At 48.6% G+C, this 20924-nt stretch overlaps 1 protein-coding gene across 4 annotated transcripts in view; it reads left to right on the plus strand.

Annotated features, from left to right (window-relative positions):
* The window catches only part of LOC127489004 (uncharacterized), a 115342-nt gene that overhangs the window by 88669 nt on the left and 5749 nt on the right, over positions 1–20924 (plus strand). For 2 of the 4 annotated variants that reach the window (XR_016226101.1, XR_016226099.1), the window contains 4 exons: positions 1758–1867; positions 4864–5092; positions 14114–14246; positions 18391–18602. Coding sequence is in view for 1 of the 4 variants with exons in the window: in XM_070063863.2 (XP_069919964.2) it covers positions 1758–1867; positions 4864–5092; positions 14114–14246 (472 nt within the window). In the remaining 3 variants the exon portion in view is untranslated. Of the gene's footprint in view, positions 1–1757; positions 1868–4863; positions 5093–10635; positions 10905–14113; positions 14247–18390; positions 18603–20924 lie in introns of those variants that run through there. The other 2 variants (XM_070063863.2, XR_016226102.1) reach the window with 2 other exon arrangements.

Raw genomic sequence — 20924 nt, forward strand, 5'->3', positions numbered from 1 at the left:
GACACTGGTGATCTAGCTGGAGGGAGAGCCTGGTCGACTGCGCTGTCTGTGAATGCGGCCTAGAGTCCTGAGTGCGACAGGGCACCCACTTACCCAGTGGGACAAAGGGGCACATTTCCCTCTCCCCGTTTCCCCACAAACAGGTGGCTGAGAGAGGGCAGGTGGAATTATGGATGTAAGAAGCAGCTGAGCAGGTCTCGGGCATGTGCCCAGCAGCTGGCAGTTCAGCTGGAGGATGGTGGGGAGAAGGTGCCATTGTGAAACAAGGAGGGGCTGTGGCGAGTGACTCTTGGTGCACGTGTGGGATCCAGGGATATTGCCAGAGAGCAAAGTCCCTGTTCCCCACTGACCTTGAGTCTGGCTGGGAGGATTGATGGGGGCTGTGTGCCCAGGTAAAACTGTGAGGTACTCCCAGGCACTCAACATATCAGAGACTCAGGGGCTCAAAACCCAAGGTGGAGCAGCCACAGAGAGCTGGTTCTGGGAACATGGCTCTCTCTCCATGGATGGGTGGAGCAGATCTTCTGTACGCCATGGCTCAGAGAGGTTCCCCCAGGTATCCCAGTTGGATTCAGAGGCCCAAAGACATGGGCCATCTTCTCTGCTTTCCCACGTGGGAGATGTGAATGAAGCTCCTGGTTGCTGAGTTCAGTCTAGCCCAACCATGGCATCCAGGATTCTCCTGGAAAACTTCTCTTTGGGGGAGGGTGTGTGGCACAGTGATGACACCACCTGTTGGGATGCTCCCATCCCATAACAGAGGGCCTGAGTTCAAGTCCCAGCTCTCCTTCCAGTTCCAGTTTCCTGTAATACCCACCCTGGGAGACAACAGGTAGTGGCTCAAGTTGTTGGGTCGTTGCCACTCACATGGACCCAGGTTGAATGCCTGGGTCCTGGCTTCTGCCTGGCCCAGCCATGGATGTTGTGTATACTTGGAGGGCTAAACAAGGATGGACGTTCTCCCCATCTGGCCCTTTCTCTTTTGTGTGTCCCTGCCTTTCCAATCAATAAAAAAATTGGGGGCCAGTGTTGTAGCATAGTAGGTTCAGTCACCTTCTGTAATGCCAGCATCCCATATGGGCACTGGTTTGTATCCAGGCTGTTCCACTTCTGATCAGGATTCTCCCGAATATCCTGGGGAAAGCAGTGTCAGATGGAACAAGTGCTTGGGGCCCTGCCACCCTCACGGGAGACCGGGAAGTCTCGACTCCTGACTCCTGACTCCCGGCTTTGGCCTGGTCCCATAGTGGTTGATGCAACCACCTGGGGAGTAAACCAGTTGGATGGAAGATCTCTCTATGTCACAGTCTCTGTATCTTGGGCTTTCAAATAAATACCTAATCATAAAAAAAATAAAAAATTGTTTGGCACACTGGTCTTCCCCTGTCCCAAAGGGCGTCCAACCTCAGGCCAGCAGGACTGCCGCTTTCCTGCGTTCTGTCCTGTGAAGTTTGCTCTTTTTACTGGCGAGGACTTGAGCATGGGTTCCTTGCTCTCCCCTCAGCACCATGTCCAACAAACCAAACTGCTGGTTTTGACAGACACCTTTACCCACCCTGGTAGCACCACAAGCTCAGGGTGGGGAGGAAAGGGACACAGCTCCAGGCCAGCACACCACCTTCTCCCACTCTTCTTTCCTGGGCAGTCAGCAATTCTCCATCAATCAGTGCTGTCTGTTTTGTGGTTGATTGGTTTGGGGTTTTTTTTTGTGGATTCCCAGAGGCCTTAAAAGTTGTTGGTTTTGTCTTGTTTCATAGCTGTCGGACACATTGCTGGGGAAAGCCAGACATGAGCCTCCTTCAGCACCGGACACAGCCTAGGATCCTGCTGGGCTCAGGACCTCCCCTCCCATCTCTAGTCCCACGAGGTGAGTCGGCCCTCTTCAGTGAAGCTCTCCACTCAAAACCAGGCCTCCCTCAGCTGGCAAGGGGAGGTGCCAAAGATTTTATGTATGCCTGTGGGGGTCCCAACACTGTCTCAGGCAGTAGTACCCAGTGTGGTGTGCACATGAACTAGCAGATGGAACACCACCTTTCATCCCTAGGGTGTGCAAACTCTTACACTCACTGACATTTCACAAGGGAGCCAACCTTTTTGGAGCTTCTGCTCAGCTAAGCTCCCACGTTGGAGCACTATTTCAAGTCTCAGCTGCTCCACTTCCCATCCGGTCTTCTGCTTGTGTGCCTAGGAATACAGCAGATCCAGGCCCAAGTACTTTGGCCCTACCACCCATTTAGGAGAGTAGTAGGAGTTCCCTGCTCCAGGCTCCATCCTGGCCCCTACCTGACTGTTGGGGTCCTGTGGGAAGTGAGCCAGAGGAAGGAAGACCTCTCTGTCACCACCTCTTTTGCTCATTTCTGTTTCCAATGCATAAATCTTTGTGGAAAAATTACACACCACATGGTAGTTTTCAGATCAATGTGGAACCTTTATTTATAAACACAGGCAATGAGTTGGATCTGGTTCCAGGGATTCAAACCCTTGCCATTTCACAAGGGAGGGAAGGCCAGGTTGGGTTGAGGAATACCCAACACTCTCCCCACGTACCCATGGTGCAGCATGAATGCTACAGAGAGCCCCGCATTGCCCCCCCAGTCTCCTCTTCCACTGCTCTCCCCATTGTCCTGGATCCAGTGCCCCATTCCATGCCTGCCACCACCATCACCCCGTGTTCCCCTTCTCCCTCCCAATTCCACAAGAAGCCCATGCTCAGCCTCCCTCGGCCCACCCTCGGCCCACCCTCGCCCTCCCTCGGCCCACCCTCGGCCCACCCTCGCCCTCCCTCGGCCCACCCTCGGCCCACCCTCGCCCTCCCTCGGCCCACCCTCGCCCACCCTCGCCCTCCCTCGGCCCACCCTCGGCCCACCCTCGCCCTCCCTCGGCCCACCCTCGGCCCTCCCTCGGTCCACCCTCGCCCACCCTCGCCCTCCCTCGCCCTCCCTCGGCCCACCCTCGCCCACCCTCGCCCTCCCTCGGCCCACCCTCGCCCACCCTCGCCCTCCCTCGGCCCACCCTCGCCCACCCTCGCCTTCCCTCGCCCTCCCTCGGCCCACCCTCGGCCCTCCCTCGGCCCACCCTCGCCCACCCTCGGCCCACCCTCGGCCCACCCTCACCCTCCCTCGCCCACCCTCGGCCCACCCTCGCCCTCCCTCGGCCCACCCTCGCCCTCCCTCGCCCTCCCTCGCCCTCCCTCGGCCCACCCTCGCCCACCCTCGCCCTCCCTCGGCCCACCCTCACCCACCCTCGCCCTCCCTCGGCCCACCCTCGGCCCACCCTCGCCCTCCCTCGCCCTCCCTCAGCCCACCCTGGCCCACCCCTGAACCACTCTGTTTGTCCCCATCCTCCATTACCCTGCCCATGCCCATACCCCCATCCTGCCTTCTCCCTTCCCTCACCCATGTCCACCACTCCCTTGCTCCCCAGGCCCTCTCCCCACAGACCTGCTCTCCCTGCTCTGTCCCTGCCCTCGGCGCCTGTCCCTGTGCCACTGTGCTGGCAGCAAGGCCTAATAACTGCCACGGAGGATGACATCACAGAAGTCTGGCCTGTGCCAACATTCTGTGCAGGTGAGGTCATTGCCCTCAGTGGGACTGTGAGCCACATGTGGAGCACACTGGCTCTTGTGCACTGGCCACTCTCTCCACATTGGTCCACTTCCCAGCCCATCACGGGGTGGCAGGTGTAGACGGGCTCTTACAGGGCTCATGACCAATGGAACCTAGTTTTAAACTAACCCCAGAGCAGGGATGAGTAAGTGTACAGCATTCCTTCAAATCAATCACAACAGAGCTGCCCCTTCTCTGCTCGCAGGTCTTCCTCAGGCTGGGTAAGAGGTCAGTGCTGTGGGCTTTACCCTCAATTGACAGTCACCAGAAAGCGATGACAAATTGAACATACCACAGTGGGACAAGGACACTGGCAGATGAACCTTGCCCAACTCTTTTATGTTATCTAAGATCTTAGCTAAGGACAGTATGATGTTTCAGTTGCCAAGGTATTCAAAACTCTACTTCCCTATTTTCATACACATGAGTAGACCCATGATGCATTTAATTAGACCCATGATGCAGTGTGTGTAAACTGCTTGGGCAATCTTTGGGCCCAGCAGTGAGAGCACCAGGATGAGACCTGGGGTTTCCATCCAGGCTCCACTCTGGTTTCCAGCTTCATCCTGGGGCTCCAGCAACTTCAGACACCTAGGAGGAGCATGCGCTCTCGCTCCCTCCTTCTTAAATAAAGAAAAAATTCTTAGAAAATGAAATCTTCAAATTATAGAGTCTAGGCAGATTGAACATCAACGCTGGCCTCGGCTCCACACTGGCCCAGTGCCAAGGGAAGGGCCTAGAACAATTGGAGCAGTGGGCAGTGGAGCAAACTGCCCATGGACAGGCACCTACCCAAGAGTCACCGTGCCCGGCCACTAGAGTACCTCCAGCTGCCAGGCCACACCCCCCCACCCTCTTGGAACCATTTCTCCCTCCCCACCCCAAGGGGTCCCACCCAGGTCTCTGCCCCTCAGTGACTTTGGGTGAGGGGCTCATATACACGGACCCAGTGCCAAGAGGGACAGCAGGTTCTGCCACCCACACCCACCCGTTGAAACCTCCAGAGTCAGCAACTGGGACTGTGTTGTGGTGTGGGAAGTTGCCTTCCAGGATCTGGGCTGCTGGGGTCCCTGGTGCATCTGTCAGCGAGGCCAGGCCCTCCTGGGGAGCTTCCACAACCACAGTGGGGGAAGGGGCACAGTTAGAGGGAGACAGAAGCCACAGAAGCTGACACTGTGCCCCAACCCCTGTAGCCTCTGTATCCCTGCCCCACCTGCCCTGGCCTGGCTGGCCCCTGCAAAACCTGGTTTCTCCCCAGGAATGTTTGTTCCCGTTCTCTGCTGGGGGAGTTTTTTCATGGCGGGGCCTCATCCTCGACGAAGCTGTGGGACTCAGAGCCAGGCTCTGTGTGGCCCGACGATCCTGCTGACCCCGGCCTCCTGCAGACCATGGGCCACCATACCCCTAGCCGCATTTCCAGCTTTTCAAGTGGGAAGAAACCACCCCGCGTCCCAGGACTTGCACTTCTGTGGGCCATCCTCAGCAAGGTCAGTGAAGTGTCTACAGCCGCCTGGACCATTTCTATGAAGAACACTGGTCGAAGCCTTGGCTGAGGGGGTCCAGGGGTGTGGAGTTGGGGGTGAGAACCCTGCAGGGAGAGAGGTGGTCACTGGTGTCCAGGAGCCAGCTAAGGTAGCCATGGGCCTCCCTAACCTGTCCTCGCCCACAGTGTTTCACGGTTGGTTTGGCATTTGTGGCCTCAGATCACGGGCTCCTTCGCTGATAGGTATGTACCCTGCAGCCATGTGGGCCCCACCCTTAGGAACCTGCTGGGCGCTAGAGGCTGGGAGCTGCCAGAGGACAGGCGATGGCCTCAGGATCTGGTGGACACTGGGGGCAGCTGCTGAGCGTGGGTGCCCTGAAGTACGCTTAAAGGAAGAGGAGCCCAGATCCCTCCTATTCCCTATGGAGTTTTGAATGCGGCTTCTGGAACACTGTCCCCTCTGGAGCTCCTGAGTTTGTTTTACATGCAGCCAGTTGTAGCCTGGCTCTGAGCTCTGCAGTCACACATATGCAGCACACACACAGTCCAGAAGTGAATTCTGAATGGGCTGTGCACGGATGCATACTTCAGCCCACAGGCCCTTCCTGCACATGCTTCAACTGGCATGGGCTGGGGGGTGTGTGGGACAGACCCCCTCAGTGAGCCTGAGCAGCAGGCGGGTCGCTGGCCCTAGTGGAGAGGTGCTGAGGAGGGGGCAGTGGGCTCGGGGGTCCATGGTCTCCACTCAGAAATGCACCCTGAGAAGGGACCCAGCAAAGCACAAAGGACACCAGCACCTGTCGTGGACACAGGTGACTGCAGATGTCCAAAAGGGCCCAGGTTAAGGGGCTGCCTCCCCCCGCCAATCTCCTTGTGATGCTCACCTTGGAGAGGACGCAGGGCCATGCTGGTACCGGCACTGGAGAACCCAGGACCCTAAGTCTCCACCCACACCCCATGGCTGCTTTCATCCTGGTGAGTGTCGGAGACCCTGAAGGGCCAGGCCATGGTCCCAGGCAGAGGCCTGTCCTCAGTGCGCTGGCCCTGGCCTCTTGTTCCCTCTCTCTGGATGTGTTTGTGTCTTGCACTGGAGGAGAAGCAGCCATGCAGGTCCTGAGCAAGAGTCAGAGCTGGCCTGGTCAGGGAGTCTTCCTCCTGGCCCAGACCCACCTGGGACCAGGAACGTTCTCAGTGCCAAGGGGTTCCACACGTTCCTACAAAAACCAATGTGAAACCCAGTCCTCGCAGCTGCCCCTTAGGGCCCCAGGACTCCACGTTCTGAAGGCGGGGAGGGGCAGAGCACATTGCTGCCCCTGGACTCTGCTCAGAGCCCCAGCGTCAGAGTTATGCCCACCCTGGTGGCTCCTGGGTGCGGTTACTGCTTCTGTTTTCCCTGTGGACCACAGCAGGCAGGCCACCCCCTTCCTGGAGTAAGATCACCTGTGTGGACTGTGACGGTGATGTTAGTGTGTGTGTGTATGTGTGTGTTCTGTGTGCATGTAGGTTCACATGTGTATGTGTACTGTGCAAGTGTGTGGTGTGCACATAGTTAATGGCTTCATCCTGTCCCAGCTCTTGTTGCTGTAGCCATTTGGGGAATGAACCAGCAGGTGGAAGATCTCTCTCTCTCTCTCTCTGCAAATCTGCATCTTAAATAAAAAAAATCTTAAAACCCTAAAACCCCACCATTTCAGCACTGGGGACGCCTTCAGAGCTCTAGGAGCTCAGGCACTTGATGTTTGGTGGAATCAGGGACAGCGAGGTGGCAGAGCTGGGCCTACAGCCAACACTGGCATGGCCTTCGGGTGCCAGCTTGAGTCCCAGCTGTTCCCAGCTCCTGTCTTGGGTGCTTGTGAGCCGGGAGAGAGGCTGTGGAGTGGTGCAGGTACTTGGGATTCCTGGCTGCCCCAGGTCTGTCCACGTCTGGACCTCCCCTCGCACCTCGTCAGCACCAGTAATGCTGTGTCCTTGGTCCCTGGCATCTCTAGGGCCTCTCAGGTGATTCTGGGTCCTTAACATGGGGTCTGAAGCTGCTCTTACCGTTGGCTTCCACATGGCTGCTGTCTGTTGCTTTTGTGGCCACCATGGCTCAGCCATGGCCACATTCCCTGAAGAGTGGTTTAGGGGTGGGGCTTTTGCATCCTCTGACCCCTGCCTTCCCAGGTGTGTTCACGGGGCAGCCAGGACTAGAACAAGTGCCTATGATGATGCCACTCCACCCACCACAGCCAGCACTGATCCCTCACCTCACCTTCCCAACCTGTGTTCAGCTCAGTGGACAGGAGAGGGCAACAGTGTGGGCCTCTCTGGTCAGGTGGCCACTGACAGGAGGAGGTGTCGAGCCAGGCCTGCTTTGTGTCTAGCTCTAGTTTTCAGGGTGGCAGCTCCCACTGGTGGGCACCTGACCAGCCACCTCCTAGTGGTCTCCAGGGATTGCCTGTTGGGGGATGTGGGAAGGGAGTTCTGGCCCCCATGGTGGCATCTGCCACTCACCCTGTCACTTGCAGCTCTGTGGGAGATGGGTTAGGGTGCCCCTCTTCTGAGCAGGACCCAGAAGGGAGCTGTAGAGATAGAGGTGCAGGCTGAGTGGTGGAGTTAGGCATGGCTGACAGGTTTATAAATGAAGACCTGGGGTCCCCATGGACCTATATTGAGACCAGGCTCTCCCCTAGGCCCTGCTTTCCAGTGGGAGTCTGCAGCTCAGCCTGCACATACCATGCTACCCTCCCCTGTCCCCCACCTGTCTTCCCCTCCCCTCTCCACCTGCCCCTTCCACAGGTGCTTCAGGTGCCTCAGGCGCACCAGCCCCAAAGGCCATTCTCTCAGGTTCCTCCAGCCCCCAGGGCGTCGTCTTCCTACAGTTTTCCATAGCAGCTGCACTAATTTACATATTTAACAGCAGTGTGTAAGTGTTCCCCTTTTCCCACTTCCACCTTATCATTGTGACTCTGTCCTTTGGAGCTTAACCATTTTGAAAGGGCTAGCTCATATCATTGTGGTTTGGATGGCATTTCCATGATGGCTTGTGATGTTGAGCATTTTTTTCATAGAATTGTTGGCCATTTGTATTTTTTTTAAATTTTTTTTGACAGAGTGGACAGTGAGAGAGAGAGAGAGAGGGAGAAAGGTTTCCTTTGCCGTTGGTTCACCCTCAATGGCTGCTGTGGCCGGTGCACTGTGGTTGGCACACCGAGCTGATCCGATGCCAGGAGCCAAGTGCTTCTCCTGGTCTCCCATGCGGGTGCAGGGCCCAAGGACCTGGGCCATCCTCCACTGCACTCCCGGGCCAAAGCAGAGAGCTGGACTGGAAGAGGAGCAACTGCCACAGAATCTGGCACCCTGACCAGGACTAGAACCTGGTGTCTGGTGCCGCAGGTGGAGGATTAGCCTAGTGAGCCGCGGCACCAGCGGCCATTTGTATTTCTCTGGAGAACTCTGTTCAGCTCCTTTGGCCATTTCATATCTGGATTCATTGTTTCATTTTATTTTTTTTTAAGTTGCGGATGTATTCTGGACATTAATCCTTTTTCAGATAGGTAGGTAGCTCACAGATATTTTTGCTCATTCTGTTGGAGGACTCTTTATTGATGATTTCCTGCTGTCCATAAGCTGTTGACTTTCATATAATCCCATTTGATTAGTTTCGATTTTGTTGCTTTGCCCTGAAGGTCTTTTCTAAGAGTCAATCTGTACTTAAGTGTCTTGTAGTACTTACTCTACATTTGTTTCCAAAAGCTTCATAGTCCCTGGTCTTACATTTAAGTCCTTGATCCACTTTGAGTTGATTTTCTTTTCTGTGAGTAATGGATCTAATTTCAATCTCGTACATAAATGCAGTTTTGCCAACACCAGTTTTTGAGGAGATTTTCCTTAGAGCAGTCAATGGTCTGAGACCTTTTATCAAAAATCAGATGTCTCTACATATTGGTATTGATTTTGGGACTTGCATTGTTTATTTCCATTAGTCAATGTGTCACATTTTATGCCACTGCTGTGATGTTTTAATTAGTGTTGATTTGTAGTATGCTTTGAATCAGGTGTTGTGAGGCATCCAGGTACTTTTGTTTTGTTTTGTTTTTTGGTAAGGAACCCCCGAGCTGTTCTGGATCTTCTGTGATTTGTATGAATTTTAGGCTTTTTTTTGTTTTTGTTTTTTCCACAAAGAATGTTATTGATATTTTGATAACAATTTAATTGAATTTTTAGATTGCGTTAGGTAAGGTCGACATTTTTTTTGACAGGCAGAGTGGACAGTGAGAGAGAGAGAGAGACAGAGAGAGAAAGGTCTTCCTTTTACCGTTGGTTCAACCCCCAATGGCCGGTGCGGCCGGCATGCTGTGACCGGTGCACCACGCTGATCCGAAGCCAGGAGCCAGGTGCTTTTTCTGGTCTCCATGCGGGTGCAGGGCCCAAGGACTTGGGCCATCCTCCACTGCACTCCCGGGCCACAGCAGAGAGCTGGACAGGAAGAGAAGCTACCGCCACAGAATCTGGCACTCCGACTGGGACTAGAACCCGGTGTGCCAGCTCCGCAGGCGGAGGATTAGCCTATTGAGCTGTGGCGCCGGCCAAGGTAGACATTTTAATGATACTCATTCTTCGAATCCATCAAAAGAAATATCATTTCATTATTTCTGTTCTTGGTGATTTCTTTTATCAAGATATGGTAATTTTGATTATAGAGCTTTAAAACATCTTTAATGTATTAAACACTGCTGTTTCTACAGTATGTTTATTTGTAACCTGTAACTTCACTTAATTGTTTCACCAGTCCTAGCAGTGTTTTGGGTTTATTGTGTTAGTATTTCTGTTACAATATCATGTCACCAACAAGCCCTTAGAATTTGATGTTCAATTTTCACACCTATTTACTGATTCTTTCTTTCTTCTCCCTCATTGTTTTTGTGAAAATTTACAGTACTACATTAAGAAAGAGTGGTAAAAAGGGATATCCTTGTGTTGTTACATGTTTGACAAAAATGCTTTCAAATTTTCCCCATCCAGCATGACATTGGCTGTTGGCATGTCATACATAGCTGTTATGATTTCAATATGTATTCCCTCTGTATCTATTTTGTGTAGTTTTTTAATCCTTTTTTATTCTATTGATATCTCTGTATCTAATTAGATGATAATGTGGTTTTTCAAAAGATTTATTTCATTTGTTTGCAAGAATGATATAGATTGATAGAGGTAGAGCAAGAGCAAAAGAAAGGGAGGGAGGAAAAGAGGGAGAGGGGTCTTCTATTTGCTAGTTTATTCCCTAAATGACCTCGATGGCCAGATTGAGCCAGTATGAAGTCAGGATCCAGAACCTTCTTCCAAGTCTCCCATGTGGCTGAAAGGGCCCAACTAATTGGGACATCCTCTGCCACTTTCCCAGGCACATTAGAAGGGAGCTAGATTGGAAGAGGAGCAGCCTGGATGCGAAATGGCATACATATGAATGGAGGCATTGTGTGTTGTGGCCTTAACCCACTGCAATACAGTGCTGGCCCTGACAATCTGTTGTTTTTTTTTTTTTTACAGGCAGAGTGGACAGTGAGAGAGAGAGAGAGAGAGAAAGGTCTTCCTTTTGCTGTTGGTTCACCCTCCAATGACCGCCACGGCCGGCGTGCTGTGGCCGGCGCACCCACTGATCCAATGGCAGGAGCCAAGTGCTTCTCCTGGTCTCCCAGGGGGTGCAGGGCCCAAGTACTTGGGCCATCCTCCACTGCACTCCTGGGCCATAGGAGAGAGCTGGCCTGGAAGAGGGGCAACTGAGACAGAATCCGGCGCCCCGACCAGGACTAGAACCCGATGTGCCAGTGCCACAGGTGGAGGATTAGCCTAGTGAGCCGCGGTGCTGGCTGACAATGTGGTTTTGTTCTTCAATTATTTTGATATAATTTATCATGTGTATTAATTTGAAAATGTGGAACATCATGGCATTTTTGGGATGAATTCCAATTGAAGGTTATACATGAGCTTTTGCGTGTGATTTTGGTTTTGTTTGGCTAGAATTTTGTTGAGAATGTTTACATCTTTTTCATTTAGGATCTAGGCCAGCAGTTTTGTTTACATTCAGTGTTTAGCTATCTTTTGTGGTCAGAGTAATTCTGGCCTCACAAAAAGTGTTTGTTAGAGTTGAATCCTATTCCATCCAGCTCAATATTTTGAAATAGCTGGGAAAGTATTGGAGTTGCTTTTTAAATCTTCAAGCTCCTTGGTTACCTTTACTCAAAGGTATTTAAATTTTAGTAGCTATTGTGAATGGAATGGATTTTTGAAGTAGACTCTCAGCCATGACATTGTGTGTATACAAATTCTGTTGATTTTTGTGTGTTGATTTTATATCCTGCCACTTTTCCAAACTCTGAGTTCTAATAATCTCGTAGTGGAGTTTCTTGGTTCCCCCATTTAAAAAATCATGTCATTCTGAAGGAGGGATACTTTGACTTCCTCCTTCCCAATTTGTGTCCATTTGATTTCTTTTTCTTGCCTAATGACTCTGTCTAAAACTTCCAGAACTATCTTGAATAGCAATAATGAGGGTGCATCCTTGTCTGATTCCAGATCGTAGTTGGGAATGCTTGCAACTTTTCCCCATTCATAAGATGCTATCAGTCGGTTTGACATAAATTGCCTTGATTGTGTGGAGGAATGTTCTTCTACAGTCAGTTTCCCTAAGGTTTTCTTTCTGAAACGATGTTGCATTTTTCCAGCTGTTTTCATCTATTTGAAATAATCATATGTTTTTAATATTTATTTAAATGAAAGGCAGACTTATTGAGTGACCAATTCATTGGCAAACAGTACATTGTAGTAATTCCCGATGTTTTTTTTTTATTTATTGGGTTTCTGTTATTACAGTTTGTTTTTTGTTTATGATTTTACTCATTGGGGTCTTATTCCTGTTTTTTTGTTTGTTTGTTTGTTTTGGAGATTTTCAGCAAGTTTGTAAAAAAAATTTTTTTAATCAGATTTTCATTTCAGTGATCTTTTGTAATGTTTTTGCTTCAACTTTGTTTATTTCTTCTCAAATTTCCATGATTTCTGTCATCCTACTAATTTGGAGTTTGATATGTTGGTTTTCCAGGTTTTGTGATGCATTGAAAAGCTCATTTATTTGATGCCTTTCCAATATCTTGTGGTAGGCACAAGTTGTTATAAAGTGTCCTCTTAACATTGTATTTGCTGTGTCCCATACGTTTTGCTGTGTTGTGCTGTTGTTATCTTCAATCATTTCCAGAAATTTCTTGATTTCCATTTTGATTTCTCCTACGACCCACCATTCATTCAGGAGCATGTCGTTCGGTCTCCATGTGTTTGCATATGTTCTGGAGTTTCTTGAGTTGATTTCCCATTTCCTTGAATTTTGGTCATAGAAGATGGGTGAAATGATTTCAGTTACTGAGTTTACTAAGCTTGTTTTATGGCCTATCATATGTTGTGTCCTAGAGAAAGTTCCAGGGACTGATGAGAAGAATGTGTATTCTGCAAGTGTGGGATGAAAAGTTCTGAGTTAGGACTTCCAGCAAGGCAGTCTGTTCCCAGGGACACAGTGATGAGCGACTGAGTCACCTACAATTGTGACATAAGGGGAGGGGCGAGGAAATGACCAAGTGAAGACAGTGCAGGTGTTCTCATAAGATATGTTTTGTATTTAAGAGATCCAAATTCCATGCATTTCATAAATGCAATTTAGGTACACAGTGATTGTCCCCACCCTACCTCTCTGTCCGGAGCGCAACACATCGTACACTTGGTTGTCTGACTCCTGGCAGCAGCCCCGGGACAGACAAGGGCAAGGATGCTGGGCTGTATTTGCCGTTCAGTACCCTGACCACGGGCAGTTTGGCAAAGCGCTGCACCATGCAGGAGTGTCTGGGTGTCAGCCTGGAGGTCTAGAGAGCTCCACACTGCCCTGAGCTTCTGATGGGCTGGTTTGGGAGCAATGATGCCCTTGGAGGGCATTTGGTCATGGTGAGCACAGGGTGGGCATGTCAGGCTGGGGCTCAGGTCGCTGCCCCTGGTTAATCAAGGCAGTGCGGCCTCTTTACTGACGCTGTGTATTCTGGGAGGAAGGGGCGGGTGTTAGTTGGATGGCGCTTGCGCAGTAGGCCTGGGGAAGAAGTAGATGTCTGTGGGAGTGGCGTTGTGGTAGGCTGGCGGTGTTATTGGCGGCAGTGGCACGGGAGGCTTGGAGAGTGCAGGAAGGATTTGCTGCTTTTGAGCTTATGGACAGTGAAATGCTCAGGGCCTGCCTCAAAGGATGCGGGATTCGGGGCTTCCCAGCGGTGTTCTCCCCCAAAATCCACAGGTTTGGAGGCAGTGGGGGTGGGTGGGAGCTCAACTGTGAGGAAGCCGAGACGCTGGTGTCAGCCTCCCTTCACCCCACGGAGCACACGGATGTGAACCTGTACCCATAGTGGACTAGTGTTCTCTAGTAATTTGATGATACTCAGTTTTAGATTTTGTTCCTTGAAGTGTTTTTAGTTGCTTTTTGTATAAGGTGTAAGGTATCGGGCTTCTTTCAGCGTTCTGAATGTGGAGGTCCAGTTTTCTCAGGACTCTTTTTTGAAGAAACTGTCCTTTGCACCTGGGATTGATCTTTAGCTCAGATCAGAGCTAGTTGTAGACAGAGTAGTTGTAGATGTGTGCGTTATTTCAGGTGTTTCTTTTCTGTTCCATTTTTCCATATGTCATTTTTTTTTTTGCCTATACCAAGCTGTTTTGATCGTAACTGCCCTGTTCTGTGTCTTACAATCTGTTATTGTGACACTTTGAGTTTTGTCAATGTTGTATAAGGTTGCTTTCAGTATTCAGATGTTCTATGTTTTCATATGAATTTTAGCATTGTTTTCTTTCCATCTGGGCAAAATGTTATTTGTCCTTTGGTTGGGATCCCATTGTGTCTCTAAATTGCTTATGGTAGAATGGAAATTTTCATTTTGTCGATTTTACCAATGAATGAACATGGCAGATTTTTCCATTTTTGTGTGTCTTCTTCCATTTCTTTAATGTTTATTAATTTTTATTGTAGACATTTTCATGGATATGAAACTGGACACCGAGTTGACGCTGAAGTTCAGCTTCTGGGTAATCTTCCATTTCTGGATCCTGCTCATCTTCCTTGTAAAACCCGGCTGGGCCTTCGCCCTGGACAGGAGCAACTGGTTAGTAGATGTGGCTGCGTCCTGTAGATGGCAGCCTTTGGGCCAAGGGGGAGAGAAGGGAAGGGAAGGGACCTCTGTTCCCTGGAATTGGGCTGGCAAGGCTGAGAGCAAGGTGGACTTCCAAGCCTTGGGAAGGAGGGTCAAGTGGGGAAGCCCTATAGAGATGTGGAGACAGAAATGTGGGGGCCTAGCATTCCTAGAATAGAGTGTTGGCCACAGAGACAGAGGTGAATAAGATGTTGGTGAATGTATTCCCTCGGGCGCTGCAGAGAATTAGGGGCCAAAGAACATGTTAAGAAGGGAAGATTGGGTCTCCAGGCAGTGGGAGGGAGACCTGGGAGGAAAACTGCATGTGTTGACTCAGAGTACAAAAGATAAGAAGTCTGCTTTGGAGAGACGTGGTAATAGTTGTGATGTTTTAGATTTTCAGGCTAAGGACGATGGGATTGCAAGTACTTCATGCAGTGGGAGTGGAGGGTTAGATGCCATGGGAAGAACCTGGTTCATGCAAGGTTTTGGGAGCTGAAAACAGGTTATTTCTGTATGTCACCATCCAGTGATAGAAAGGGAAAAGAGAAGGATTGCATGGAGGAAGGCAGGTGACTTTGAGGAGAGTTGTAATAGGGAGGAGCTGGTAGATCTACTTGTAAGAACTAGTGGAGCATCAGAGTGTTAGATCCAGGACAGGGCCTGGGGAGAAACCTTAGTTAAAGTGAGGGAAAGGATATCAGGAGGTAGTCAGAGGGACCTTTCAGAAGGTACTGGGGAATGGGTGCTGAGTTAATCAGGAAATTTGACCAAAGTGTCCCCACTACCAAGAGATGGAGAAGATCTTAGTTGAAATCAGATAAGTGTTGATAGGGGGCTTAGGTACATGGAGAACCTGACTTAGCCTGGGAATGAAGTTTGTGGCTTGTATTCAGTTTGTAGAAGTCAGAATTATAGCAGAGGACTTTCTCTTGGTAAACTTGCTTTTCTTGGGTTTCAAAGGAGTGTCTGTGATGTGCCCACATTTGTTCTAGTTACTTAAGGTAATGCAGAGAGCATCATGTGGGTCCTTGAAAAAGTTTGTGGAAAGAGGGATTTGTAAGGTTGTTTCACTCTGTGTGTGTGTGTGTGTGTGTATAGTATTATTCTTACCCATTCAATGATGATGTTAGAAGACTTCGTCAATTTCTTGTTTTTGCTGCCGTGAAGCATACTGCAATAAATATTGTGGTGTACGTATCTCTCTGATACAATATGTTCATGTGTTTTGGGTTATAGCCAGTAGAGGGATTGCTCCATATCGTATGGCAAGTCTGTCTGGTTTTTTAAGAAATCTCCATACCGTTTTCCACAGTAGTTGCACTAATTTACATTTTTACCACCTATGGGTAAGTTTTTCCCTTTTCCCACATCTTCCTCCTCATTGTGACTCTCCGTCCATTGGGTTTTAGCCAGTATGTACGTGTGAGCTGGTATCTCATTGTGGGTTGGATTTGCATCTCCCTGATAGCTTGTGATGTTGCACATTTTTCCTGTATTTCTTGGCCATCTGTATATCGATGGGGAACTGTCTGTTGAGCTCCTTTGGCTACTTCATAACTGGATTGGTTGGGTTTTTTATTGGTGTTTTTTTTTTTAAGTTGCAGATGTATTCCTGATATTAACCCTTTTCATATAGGTTGCTGACAAGTATCCTTTGGTCATTCTTGTGAATGTCTCTTCACTCTATGATGATTTTCTTTGCTTTGCAAAGCTTTTAATTTCATTTGATCCCATTTGTTTGGTTTTGCTTTAGCTGCCTGGGCTTTGAGGGTCTTGTCTAAGAGTCATCCCCTATTCCAGTGTCTTGGAGCTTTCTTTGTATTTCCTTCAAAAAGCTTCACAGTCCTGGGTCATAGATTTAGGTCTCTGATCCATTTTGAGTTGATTTTCATATTTTGTTGGAGTTATGAATGTAATTTCAATCTTCGACACAAATACATCCATTTTTGGCAACACCACTTGTTGAAGAACTCCAATGGATGGTCTGAGACCTTTTGTAAAAATATGGTATTGAACATATTTTGATTAATAGTGGAGCTTGCCTTGTTCTTTTCCATTGCTCTGTGTGTCACTTTTTATGCAAGTGCTATGATATTTTGTTTAGTGTCATTTGTAGAATGCTTTGAATCAGGTGTTGTGAGGTATCCAGGCTAAGTTTGTTTCACTTTTTGCTCAGAAACACCTTATCTATTCTGCATCTTCTGTGATTTTGTTTGAATTATAGGTTTGTGGTATATAATTCTGTAAAAAACGTCATTGGTGTTTTGATGAAAATTTAATTGAATCTTTAGGTAGCATTAGGCAAGGTAGAGATTTTAATTATACTGATTCTTCAAATCCACCAAAAGAGACATCTTTCCACTTTTGTGTCCTTGGTGATTTCGTTCATCAGTGTATGGTGATTTTCATTTAGAGCTCTTTGACTTCTTTGGTTAAATTTTTTCCTAAACTTTTTATTTATGTGGTTATTGTCCTTGGGATACTTGTTGATTGCTCTGTCAGTGAGTTCATCATTAATGTATAAACACTGCTGCTTACACACTATGTTTATTCATAACCTGAAACTTCACTTAATTGTTTCACCAGTTCTAGCAGTGTTTTTGGTGGATTGTTTTAGTTTTTTTCTGGTACCATATCATGCCATCTGTAAGCTTTTAGAATTTCACTTTCTCTTTTATAATCTAGGTGCTGTTTATTTCTTTCTTCTTTCTTTCTCTTGTGAAAATTTACTGTACTGCATTCAGTAAGAATTTTAAAAGGGGATATCCTTGTGTTGTTACATGTTTGACCAAAATGCTTTCACTTTTTGCCCATCCAGCATGACATTGGCTGTTGAGCTGTGATACATAGCCTTTAAGATTTTGATGCCTATTCCTTTTATACCTACTTTGTGGAAGTTTTTTTTTTTTTTATCATGAATGGGATTGGATCTTTCAGGTTATGTCTCTATCTAATGAGATAATAATGTGGGTTTTTTTAATAAAAACATTTATTTCATTTATTTCTAAGAATTCGAGAGAAAGCAGGCAATGTGTTTCACTTGGCTAATCCTCCACCTGTAATGCCGGCATCCCATATGGGCACCAGGTTCTATTCCCAGCTGCTCCTCTTCCAGTCCAGCTCTCTGCTGTGGCCCAGGAGGGCATTGAAGGATGGCCCAAGTGCTTGGGCACCTGCACCCGCATGGGAGAACAGGAGGTGGCAGCTGGCTCCTGGCTTTGGATTGGCGTAGCACTGCCATAGTGGCCATTTGGGAGGTGAACCAACAGAAGGAAAACCTTTGTCTCTGTCTCTCCCTCTCACTGTCTAACTCTGCCTGTCAAAAAAAATCAATAAAATAAAAAAAGAATTAGAGAGAAACAGAACAAGTGCAGGTGAACGAGATTGAGAGAGTATGAGAGTGAGAGAGGTCTTCCATTTGCCAGTACACTCCTGGAATGACCGTGATGGCCAAACTGAGCCAATATGAAGTCAGGATCCAGGACCTTCTTCTGGGTCTCCTATGTGGCTGCAGGGGCCCAAGGAATTGGGACATCCTCCACCACTTCCCCAGGCACATTAGGAGGGAGCTGGATTGGAAGTTGGGCAGCCAGAACACACACTGGCACCGACATGGAAAGACAGCACTGCATGCCATGGCTTTAACGTGCTGTAACACAGCACCAGGCCTGCTTGTCTGACTCCGGGCAGCAGCCCTGGCCACCGACTAGGCCAAGGATGCTGGGCAGGTATCCTCCATTCAGTACCCTGACCACGGGTAGTTTGTCAGAGCGCTACACCAACGGGACTGTCTGGGTGTCAGCCCAGAGGTCTAGAGAGCTCCATACTGCCCTGAGATTCTGGTGGGCTAGATGGGAATCGATGATGTCCATGGAGCATTTCTGATTGTGATAAGCACAGGGCCACAGTGCCATTTAGAGCTAAGGCTGCTTCCCCTGATTCATCAAGGTAGCTTGGCCTCCTCCACTGACACTGTGTTTCCTGGGAGGAAGGGGGAGGTGTTAGTTGGCTGGCACTTGCGTATTTAAGCTAACAGGACAGAGATGCCCAGGGGCTGCCTCAAAGGAGACGGGATCCCGTGACTTCCAGCAGCGTTCTCCCCCGAAATCCACAGGTTCGGAGTCAGTGGGGGTGGGCAGCGGCTCAGCCATGAAGAAGCCGAGAAGCGATGTCTGCCTCCCCTCCTCCCTCCCAGAAGATCTGGATGTGAAACTAACCCAGAGTGGACGCTGAAGCTCAGCTGCCAAGTAATCTCCCATTCCCGGAGAGACTGCACAGCTTCCTGCTCAATGCCAGCTGGGCCTTCATCCTGGAGAGGAGCAACTGGTGAGTAGATGTGGCTGCCCCAGTAGTGCCATGTCTGGATGCACAAGGGGAAGGGAAGGGAAAGCCCGTTCCCTGGGGTTGGGCGGCCCAGGCTGACAGTGATGTGCCCTTACCCCGTGGCAAGGAGGGTCATGTGGGGCAGCCCCACAGGCATGGGGAGAAATGTAGGGGCCTGGTGGGCTTCAGTAGATTTGGAGAGCATGGAGACAGGGGTGGATAGGATGTTGGGGAATGAGTTCCCCAGGGCTCTGTAGAGAATTAGGGGCCAAAGAACATGGTAATAGGGAAAGACTTGGGTATCCAGGAAATGGGAGGGAGATCTGGAGGAAAAGTGTGTGCTGTCGAGTCAGAGTACAAAACCCAAGAAGTCTGGTTTGGAGAGACGTGTTAATAAAAGTTTGGGTTTTAGATTTCGGGCCTAAGAATGACGGGATGGAGGTATTTAGTGTGGTGTGAGTGGAGGGTTAGATTTCATGGAAGAACCTGGGGCATGCAAGGAGTTGGGAGCTGAAATCAGGTAATTTCTGTATATTGCCACTCTGTGATATAGACAGGGAAATGGAAGGAGTGTATGGAGGAGGTCCGGTGACTTTCAGTAGAGTTGTAATAGGGAGGAGCTTGTAGGTCTACTGGTAGGACTGGTGGAGTCTCCGAGTGTTAGACCTGGGACAGCATCTGGGCAAAAACCTTAGGAAATGTGAGGGTAAGAAAATGGTGATGGGTGTGGTGTGGTCTTTCTTAGGGACTGTGGTGTGAGTGCATGGTCAATCAGGAAACTTTGACAAAGGTCTCTGGAATACCAGGGATGGGAGAGGATTATCTGGGAGAAAACTGGATTGGTGTTGTGCTTAGGAAGACAAGAACCTGATCAAGCCTGGACTGAAATTTGAGGCTTGAGGTCAGCTTATAGAAGTCTGAATTTGGGCAGAGGACTCTCTCTTGGTAAAGGTGTATTTCTTGTCTTTCAAAGATGTTTCTGTTATGTGCCAGCATTTATTCTAGTTATTTAATGTAATGCAGGGGCCAATGTGAGGTACTTTGAAAAGTTTGTGGAAAGAAAGAGTTTGTTGTCTTTCAAGACATTTTGATAAACTGCGCACAGCTTTGTCGTGGTATATGTTTTCCATATCCTTGTAGGCAGCTCTGTGTGAAAGCTTCTGCTTTCATGGAGCAGAATTGCTGTTTGGGGGCTGGGGATGACTGGAGTCCTGCAGGACTTTACCAGGTAGGAGTTCTTGAAATATCTTCCCCTTATGTTGGAATGTATACTTTGTAGTACTTCCTATTCCTCATGTGTTTTTTTATACCATCTCTGATGTTTCCATTTGCTTTTATGAGCCATTATACCTTGTCTTATTTCACACTGTTACATTTATTAGGAATGCAAATTCTTCCTTAGGTTTTTCTTTTCAATGCAGTGTTATTTTTGAGTAACACTTATGCAGAATTATATAGTTTTATACTCTCACTTTATAGTTTATTTCTACAGAAAGATTTTCAAACTTACATTTTTATAAGTCATGTTTTCCTTGTACCGAATTTTGCGAACATGCACATTTTACATTTTTAATTTTACTGCAATTTGAGTGCTTACCTATTTTATGTAAATCTCCATCAAAGATTAATACATCCTAGTAGATGTATTTGTTTTTTAGGTTAACAAAATTCTTCAATATGTTCTATAGAACAATTATGAATCAACATTCCCTTCTTTCTGCTCTCCTTCCAACGCTGTCTCTCCCAGTGTACCTCTTCCTTTCTTTCTCCATTTGTTCCTCCCTTCCTTACTTTCATCCATTTTGGACAGTTTCTATATTTGCATTTTAGTAAAAAAAGCTAAATTCTTTACCAAGTAAGAAGTTCAGATACTAAAAAATGGGGGTGGGGGCAATGTTTGGCATCCCCCTATGGGTGCTTATTCAAGTCCCATTTAATCCACTTCTTTTTTTTTTTTTCAAGACGTATTCATTTATTTGAAAGACAGTGTTGTAGAGAGGCAGAGAGTGAGTGAGAGGTTTCAATCCACTGGTTAACTCCCTGGAAGGTCCAAATGGCCAGAGGTGCACTGATCCGAAGCCAGGAGCCAGGAGCTTCCTCAGGGTCTTCTAGTGCAGGTGTAGGGGCCCAAGGACTTGGGCCATCTTCCACTGCTTTCCCAGGCCATAGCAGAGAGCTGGATCAGAAGTCGACCAGCTGGGACTTGAAGCCGGCACCCATATGGATGCCGGCACTGCAGAAGGCACCCTTACTCGTGATGCCACAGCACCAGTTTATACTCCATTTCTGATCCAACTCCATGCTAATTCACCAAAGCAGGAGAGA

Source organism: Oryctolagus cuniculus, chromosome 19, assembly GCF_051225735.1.
Source record: "Oryctolagus cuniculus isolate XC-2025 breed Fujian yellow rabbit chromosome 19, ASM5122573v1, whole genome shotgun sequence".
Lineage (NCBI taxonomy): Eukaryota > Metazoa > Chordata > Mammalia > Lagomorpha > Leporidae > Oryctolagus > Oryctolagus cuniculus.